The 8,559-nt window shown below is 40.5% G+C and overlaps 1 protein-coding gene and 1 long non-coding RNA gene across 3 annotated transcripts in view; both read left to right on the forward strand.

The window, feature by feature from the left end:
- Positions 1-3,442, forward strand: part of Uxs1 (UDP-glucuronate decarboxylase 1) — a 70,524-nt gene extending 67,082 nt beyond the window's left edge. For both annotated transcript variants that reach the window (XM_034521822.2, XM_034521821.2), the window contains exon 15: positions 2,612-3,442. In XM_034521822.2, coding sequence (XP_034377713.1) covers positions 2,612-2,743 — 132 coding nt within the window. In that variant the 3' untranslated portion in view covers positions 2,744-3,442. The remainder of the gene's footprint in view (positions 1-2,611) is intronic.
- An 843-nt stretch (positions 3,443-4,285) lies between these two features.
- Positions 4,286-8,549, forward strand: LOC117722611 (uncharacterized). Its single transcript, XR_004608558.2, has 3 exons — positions 4,286-5,591; positions 7,534-7,605; positions 7,913-8,549. It is a non-coding gene; the product is annotated as an uncharacterized LOC117722611 (long non-coding RNA).
- The last annotated feature ends 10 nt before the right edge of the window (positions 8,550-8,559 follow it).

An 8,559-nucleotide genomic window follows, 5' to 3' on the forward strand; every position in this document is an offset into this window, starting at 1 on the left:
GACTGAAAGACATGGAGGAAGGTGGGCTTCCATACCTTCCTGGGACTCCTATACTGCTAGGCTCTTCACAGTCTGACCTACTGGACCAACAGTTCTCAATCTGTGGGTCTAAACACACACCCTGGGGGGTCACATATCAGATATTTGTATTACAACAGTAGGAAAATTACAGTTCTGAAGTAACAATGAAATAATTTTATAGTTGGGGTCACCACAACACGAGGAACTGTATTAAAGGGTCACTGTGTTAGACATTGAAATCTGTCCAAAGTTCTCCCCCTCAGTGCTAGGCTGCATTCATATTTTGCATTTGTATCTGTTAGTGGAGCCCTCCTCCTGTCCCTGAACACCCATCTCCCAGACTGTGTGTGTCTGTCCTTTATAGGTTTATCTTTGGAAATGTTTCTGGCCAGCCAGGTTGCAGGAGCAAGATGCATCTTTTTATCTACTGTCTGGCTGTTTGCTCTTTGCTGAGCCCCTCTGGAGAGAGAGATTTTTTTTCTGGGCAGTTATTACCTCATGGGCAGCTATTATTCCAACAGCTGTTAGAGAAGCAGAGACGGATTAAATGGAGGATAAACATAAGGTAGATGGGGCTGTCATTGTATTGTATTAAAGGGCTCATCCGGAGGAAGGATGTTGCCCAGAGCTCTGCTTACCTGTTAAAAATGAGTAACATAGTAAATGTAAGGAGGTGGACTCAGCAGTGTCAGAATCTGTTGGGATGTTAGACGTTTAGTTCAACTCTTGTGCTGGTGTGTGATACCTTGAGTCTGAGAAATCTGCGAAGGACAGAAAATTGGTAAATGAAATAAAACTGAGTTTGCTCAGACTTAAAACCTAGTAGTCCCATCTGAACAAAGCAAAGCACGGAAGCAGAGGTCCCGGTTCTCCTGAGTTTTCTGTTTTTATTCATTTATTTTATGTTTGTGAGTGTTTTGCCTGCATGTATGTATGTATGCCACATGCATACAGTGCCCACAGAAGCCAGAAGAGGACATTGTTGTATTCTTTGCTACTGAGTTACAGATGGCTATGGGCCACTGTGTAGGTGCTGGGAACCAAACTTGGTTCTCTGTAAGAGCAACAAATCACCTCAGCAGCCGAGCCAGCGCTGTTCTCCTGCCTCAGCAGCCGAGCCAGCGCTGTTCTCCTGCCTCAGCAGCCGAGCCAGCGCTGTTCTCCTGCCTCAGCAGCTGAGCCAGTGCTGTTCTCCTGCCTCAGCAGCCGAGCCAGCGCTGTTCTCCCGCCTCAGGTTGTCTAATTTTTTGAAGGAATTTATCATTTGTCCTGTTATTAGCAAAGCATGTGTTTTAAACTATGTTTGGAAAATATTCAATGTATATTTACTAAATAAATACTCTTGGTTTTGGAGAATGAAGATAGATAGATAGATAGATAGATAGATAGATAGATAGATAGATAGATAGATAGATATCGAGCCAGGATATGTATTTAGAATGTGTATCTTATCACACATCATCTGAAAGACATGGAGATACAGAATAGAAGACATTTGCCACTGAATCTTTTGTAGTAAGAGTCTTAATTGATAGGAAATACAGTAGAGTATCATCCAGACTCATGCTCATCTCAGACATGATTGGTGAGTGTGCATGTGCGTGTGGGCAACCTACTGAGGAGACATCGTAACTGGGTGAAGAGTTGTTATGCGTTTCCCCTCATATTTGGTGGTCCTGAGCGTTTTCATATACCTGTTAACCATTTCTGTGCCTTCCCTTGAAAAAAATTCTTATTTAAACCTATTGGGTTTTTTGTTTTTCTGAGTTGAGGTTCTTATATAGTCTTACTTTTAACCCCTGACCAGATACATAGTTGACAAGTATTTTGTGTGTGTGTATATATTATGTCTGCTTACTCTTTACTGAGAGAAGCTTTTTAGTTTGATTAATTTGTCTAATTATGTTTCCTCTGCTTTTTGGGTCTCATGCAATGAGTATATAGCAAAATGCCCATTATTTAAAGCTTATACTATGGTGTATTTTGACACCTATAAAACTATTATCACAATGAAGACAGACTGACACACACCAGCAAATTTTCTCTAGTTCTTGGCAGTGCCTCCCTCCACAGTTTTTTCTTTAGCCTTTGACTCAGCAGCTAATTTGGCTTCTGTTTTCTGTTCCCTTCTCCTGGTTAAGATTGCTTTAAATGTCATGTTTCGTGGGTCCTTCCCTACCTAAGCTGTTGGTACAAGTTCAGGTGTGTCATTGGAGAGGCCAAGTGAGGCAAGTGAGGAAAGCTTCTCCGAGCATCTTCCTTGAAGGGTTTCCTCCAAAGAGTGGACCTACAAGTTTGAGAAACAGTGTTTGCAGCTAACTGTAGCAGGCATGCCTGCAAGAGGAGACTCAGGTGCTTGGAGGGCTTGAGGTCACTTGCTAAGTTGCAGTATGTGTTATGAAAGCGTCTCTCAGAACTTTAGGCATCTCTGAAGTGGCCTTGATGTACTTTGTCCATAGTGAGGCTTTCAGTGTCCTCATGAGGCAGGAAGCTGACTACAGCCTCTCATCTCTCAGGCACTCTGCTGTTGGCTTTAAGGAAGCCTGTCTGTTAATGGTACCTTGTTCCTTTTTCTCACTCTCTCCAACAGGTCCCATTGGAGGAAGGATTGAACAAAGCCATCCACTACTTCCGGAAGGAACTAGAGTACCAGGCTAATAACCAGTACATCCCTAAACCCAAGCCCGCCAGAGTGAAGAAGGGCCGGACGCGCCACAGCTGAGTTAGCCTTGGATATGAGACTGTTTTACCCTTATGTGGTGGACTTTTGTGGAATTTTTTTTTAAAAACAAAAACAAAAAAAAACTTAAAACAGGTGTCATGAAGAACAAACTGGAATTTTATTCTGAAGCTTGCTTTAAAGACATTGATGTGCCTAAAAGCTCCCTTGAAATCTGCAGACTTTGCCTTGCACTTTTTAAATCTGTCTTTTTTTATGTACAACAGCCTAGATGCATCTCTGCTATTTTCAGGTTTTTTATCTTGCTGTTAGAGTGTATGCTGTAACTGTCATTGACAGTTTTATTTACTGGTTTCTTTGTGAAGCTGAAAAGAAACATTAAATGGGGTGGAAAATGCCAATTTTATTTATAAAGGGGGGTACTTATAAATGAGACATTACACTATGCATAAAGAATAAAAATCCTAGAGGTATTGTCAGGTGGGTGGTGCACCAGTGTTTATTTGGGGACAGGTGAAAGAACGCTGTTGGAAAGCTTTGCATTTCTTTTTTAACTCAGTTTTCTGAAGGTCTAGTTTTCACTTGCAGACTTGACTTTGAAACATCCCTGTTGGTTCTTGATCAGAGATATTTGAAATCACTACTGTGTTGTGCTGCATATTGGGGTCGGGGGGACAATGTTAACATATTCTTGGTTAACCATGGTTAAATATGCTATTTTAATAAAATATTGAAACTCACTGTCATGGGCTTTGAGCTACAAAGATTAACTTTCTGCTTTATATCAGATGTTGGGTTGCTGAGAATAATACTTGAGATCAAGTTTGAGGACATTCTGAGAACATCCAGGTTTACACCATATTTAACTTGATGTGTGACTGTTAGAACCATCTGTGTGCTGCGTGGGCTGAGTCTGTGCATACGATACACAAGTGTATATGTCTTTATCTGAAGTGCTTAAAACCAACTGTTTCAAATTTCATGATTTATTTTGTTTAACTTGGGAATATTTTCCTGAACTATGCAGTTTGAACATCCTCAATCCCAAAGCTGAAGTGTTCTGAAGTCTCAAATTCCAGTGTCTCTTCAGCACTGGGGATTTGGGGCTTGGAGCCCAAATTAACTGTGGTGTGAAGTTTTCAGAACTCAGCCTGCATTAAGATAAGTTTTGTGTCCTGTAGCAGCACAAACCAGATGGAAAAAAAACTTCCATTTTTCTGGTGTTGAATTCAAGCAAGTTTTGCTGACTGAAATGAAAATCTTAGCAGTTTTTATTTTCATTAAGAAATCTCTTAAGGTTTGTGCTAGGATTTTATTTTGCACCTTAAAATAAGTGGAAGGAAAACACAGTCCACAAAAACAGCCTGTCTCCAACCAGATTGGCCCTACACAGTAGCAGCAGAAACCCAAACAAATGCCCAAGGGATGAAGGTGTGGACCAGGTGATAGAAGTGACTGGAAGCAGGAGCACATGTGATATCTGAGTTTGGTCTATTCTTCAAAACCATGTTGGGCTTTTTTTTTTTTTTTTTTTAATAGGATTTTTTTTAAAGGCTCTAGAATTCAGCCAAAGATGCTCTGACTCTGTCATGCTAAATTTATCAGAAGATTCTGAAGCTGGACCAAAGATTGAACATGATATAAGAAAGAAGAACCAAGAATAACTTACAGAAACATACACACTTGCTAAGCACTTGGTCACTAACTACACCCCAGCCTCTTTTTCTTAGCCTGCATTATTTTGGTCTGAACTAAGTGATACGTCGTTTACAAAGATGGGGTGAGCAAGCAAAAGCTTACTTGGAAATTAGTAATGCTACATTTGGACCAAAGAAGAGTGTGGACAGAAATAACTCAGAGCTTTATGTATAATTACAAGTATCCAAAAGCCTGAAGACCCAGATTTCCCTTAGCTTATTATACACTAATATCTGGAATTCTTTCATAAGATTCACTCTTCTGGTATCCATAGAATATTTTCAAAGTAATTGAAGAGGGTCAGTTCGTTGTGGTTGGTAGAATAGATCTATTCCATCATGGCAGGCAGGATCATAGGAGACTGGACTGGGAAGTAGATAAAACGTCCCAGTTTTATCTGGGCATGCTCACTTGGACCTGTTTCTCCAGATACACCCTGCCTCCTAAAATTACCACAAACTCCCAAGTGGCACCACCAGCTAGGAACCAAGTATTCATTGTGTGAATCTGTGGGGGACATTTTACATTTAAATTCTAACACAGTAAAACTCTATGTAGGTCAAGTAGCCAGAGAAAATTCATACATACCGAAAGTCGAGCTGTGCACACCCACAAATGCTGGAACGAGTGAAAATAAGGGGTACCTTACACACTGGACTCATCTATATAAGTGTCATGTGGATATTTAAACTAGTGCAGCCAGTGGAGATTCCTCAAAACCCACAGAACTTCTGTTGATCCAGATGTGCCATTCCTGATTTACATCAACATATCTCAGAGATACTTGCACTTCCATGTTTACTACTGCACTACACAAAATGAGCAAGATACAAAACCAGTTAGGATGTCCACCAATGGATGAACTGATTAATCAAATTCTATATGAATACATGATGGAGTCTTTTTAAAAAATACCACCTCCCTCCAGACACTGAACTTTGGCAGACCTTGCCCACTGCCTTGAGACTACTTAAAACTATCCTTGATCTATTTTCCTACTTTGTACTCGGCCTGATTTAAGCTTAAGTTGCCTTTGAGGAGACAGTGTAACCAGTCTTACATGCCTGGATTTCTCGTGTAATCAGTTTTACAGCTTAAGCTAAATGCGTAGCTTTAATGTTAAGCCATGTGCTCTTCCATATCCCTGACCTAGAACAACGTATGCTGATCATTTGCTGAAAACAACCAACAGGTAAAAAAAAAAAAAAAAAAAAAAGTCCTTAAATCTACCATAAATGTTGATAGTAACATGTGGGTGTATGTTGCACATCTGTGTGTGGTTTTGAGTGCTATTCTGGGTCAGTCAAGTAATTTCTTCCCTTGTAAAGCTCTGTTAACTATTTCTGTAGAAAAGAATGCCGCACCCTTTTCCTATATTATGTTTCCTATACTGCTCAATAAATATAGAGCAGGGCCCTTTGTTAGGAAGAGACAATATGGAAATGGATTAGACACACCAGAGAAACAACTGGCAGATCATAGATCACAAACTACAAGTATACAGACGACACAGGGAGAGCAGTGGAGAATCCAAATTTGGGCTCACTTCATCAAACTACTCTGAAAAGAGGACTATTATTTAGTTTGGTGCTAATGCAGAGTAGTAGGTGCTATAATGGGGGAACGTACAGAGGTCTGAGGAGATGGCCTAGTAGGGTGAAGTGTGGTAGTGCATGTCTGTAAACTCTTGTGCTGAAGGGACAGGGCTAAGGGATGAAGGCAAGGACAGGCAGATCTCTGGGGCTCAAAGTTCAGTCTAATTGGTGAGCTCTTGGTTCAGTGAGAGACTCCGTGTAGTAGTTTTAATGAGAATGGTTCCCATAGGCTCGCATGCTTGAATACTTAGCCCAAAGTTGGTGGAAGTGTTTGGGAAGGATTAGGACATGTGGTCTTGTTAGAGTAGGTGTGTCACTGGGGCTGACATTGATGTGGGCTCACACCCTTCCCAGTTAACTCTCTCTGCCTTGTGTTTGTATCTCAGGACGTAAGTAAGTCAGTAAGTCGGCTCCTGCTTCAGCATCATGCCTTCCTGCCTGTTGTCGTGTTCCCCACCAGTCATGGCCTCTAACTCTCTGACACTGTAAGCTCCAAATAAACCCTTTCTTCTATAAGTTGCCTTGATCATGGTTGTCTTAATTAGAGTTTCTATAGCTGTGATGAAAACACCATGACCCAAATGCAAGTTGGGAAGAGAGGGTTTATTCAGCTCACATTTCCAGATCATACTTCACCACCTAAGGAAGTCAGGGCAGGAACTCAAGCAGGGCTGGGAACTGAAGGCAGAAGCTGATGCAGAGGCAATGGAGGGGTGCTGTTTAATGGCTTGCTCAACCTGCTTTCTTGGAGAACCTATATCCACCAGCCCAGGGATGACACTACCCACAAAACACTGAGCCCTCCTCCATAGATCACTACTTGAGAAGATACCTTACAGCTGAATCTCATGGAGGCATTTTCTCAGCTGAAGCTCCTTCCTCCCTGATGACTCTAACTTGTGTCAAATTGACACACAAAGCCAGACAGTGCAATAGTGTGTTATCACAGCAATAGACAAGTTACCAAGACATTTTGTGTTATATATATATATATATATATATATATATATATATATGTGTATATATGTATATATGTATGTATACGTATATACATATATACATATATTATGTATATGTATATATACATATATATGTATATGTATATTATATACATATATATGTATATGTATATATACATATATACATATATACATATATATATATATATAGAGAGAGAGAGAGAGAGAGAGAAAGAAATAAGACCAAACCAAAAAACTTCCAAACAAAAACGAGTTGGAAATGAACCAAATAAGACACCCAACATTGATCGATGGCCTCCACACCCATATGGATATTTGCATCCCCATATACATATATGTGCATGCATGCGCGTGCATGCACACACACACAGGAACAGAATTACCTGTTTGCAAGGAAATGGATGGAACTGGAGATGATTGTAAGCAAAATAAGGCAGACCCAGAAAGATAAATATTTCATGTTTTCTCTCATAGTGGAACATATGTATTAGAAAGCAGACTAAAGGGACAGGGAGATGCGGGAGAATTGGTGAAAAAAAATATGTTTTCTTTCTTGCAGGATCTTGGGTTAGCAATGCAAACATATGTGAGTCATGGAAATGAGGCAGTTTGGGAGCTGAAGGGATCTGAGGTAGGTAGTAAGGTGAACAGAAGTAAAGTGATCGTGTTTGTGCAGAGATCACCAAGAACCCCATCATTGTGTGTGCTAATGAAAATACATTAAAATATGAAAAGAACGGGGTGTACCAGGACCTGTGGAGGTGGCATGATGGGGAGTTAGCATCTAATTGGGACAGTTTGGTTTGGGGTGATGAGAATGTTCTAAAGTTGATAGTGGTGATGGTTGTGCGACAACGTAAATGTGCTTGAGCCCGCTGAAATTGACACTTAAAAATTGTTAAATGCTTATTTTTTTTTTGTTTGTTTGTTTGTTTCAGGCAACTTCTCAAACTGTTTGGATTCAAGCAATCTTCATTACTCAGCTTCCAGAGTCCTGGGGTTACAGACACGAGCCACCACTCCTGACTTTAAGTAGGAAGTTTTAGATGGTGTGTATTTATCACACTTTTTACTTACAAGTCATGTTTCCTGCTAAGAGCCTTCATTTATGACTGCTCAGAAACACTTCATCCTGAAGGCAAGACTCTGTTAAGAAGAAGTAATTTACTACCTCGGTCTTGTAAGTCACAGTGTTCCAGAGGTATAAAAGCTGGCATATAAGTTTTAGGAAAAGATTAACACATTTTCATTATGCTGTCAGAGAGTGCCTGTGATCCACCAAAATGTGACATCCATTCTGAAAGACCTCTTTCCAGATTGTCTATGCCTTTCCATCCCTATAGGCCTTTGGGTGTGGCACAGGCTAGCCCACCTAACCGTCTTCACCATTCCTCTCCTTCTTCTTTCTCTTCTTCCACCCCAATACACTTCTCTTTTCCTTCACTCAGGTTGTTTAAACTTAATGGGGAATGGCAAGTAGGTTTTAAGGAATCTTTGTGGGTTGAAGCACATTAAAAATTTTCTGTAAGTGTGATTCTGAGATCCACTGAACTTCAGGTCAGTTTGTGCTCACTCCCTTTCCTGC

Source organism: Arvicanthis niloticus, chromosome 17, assembly GCF_011762505.2.
Source record: "Arvicanthis niloticus isolate mArvNil1 chromosome 17, mArvNil1.pat.X, whole genome shotgun sequence".
Lineage (NCBI taxonomy): Eukaryota > Metazoa > Chordata > Mammalia > Rodentia > Muridae > Arvicanthis > Arvicanthis niloticus.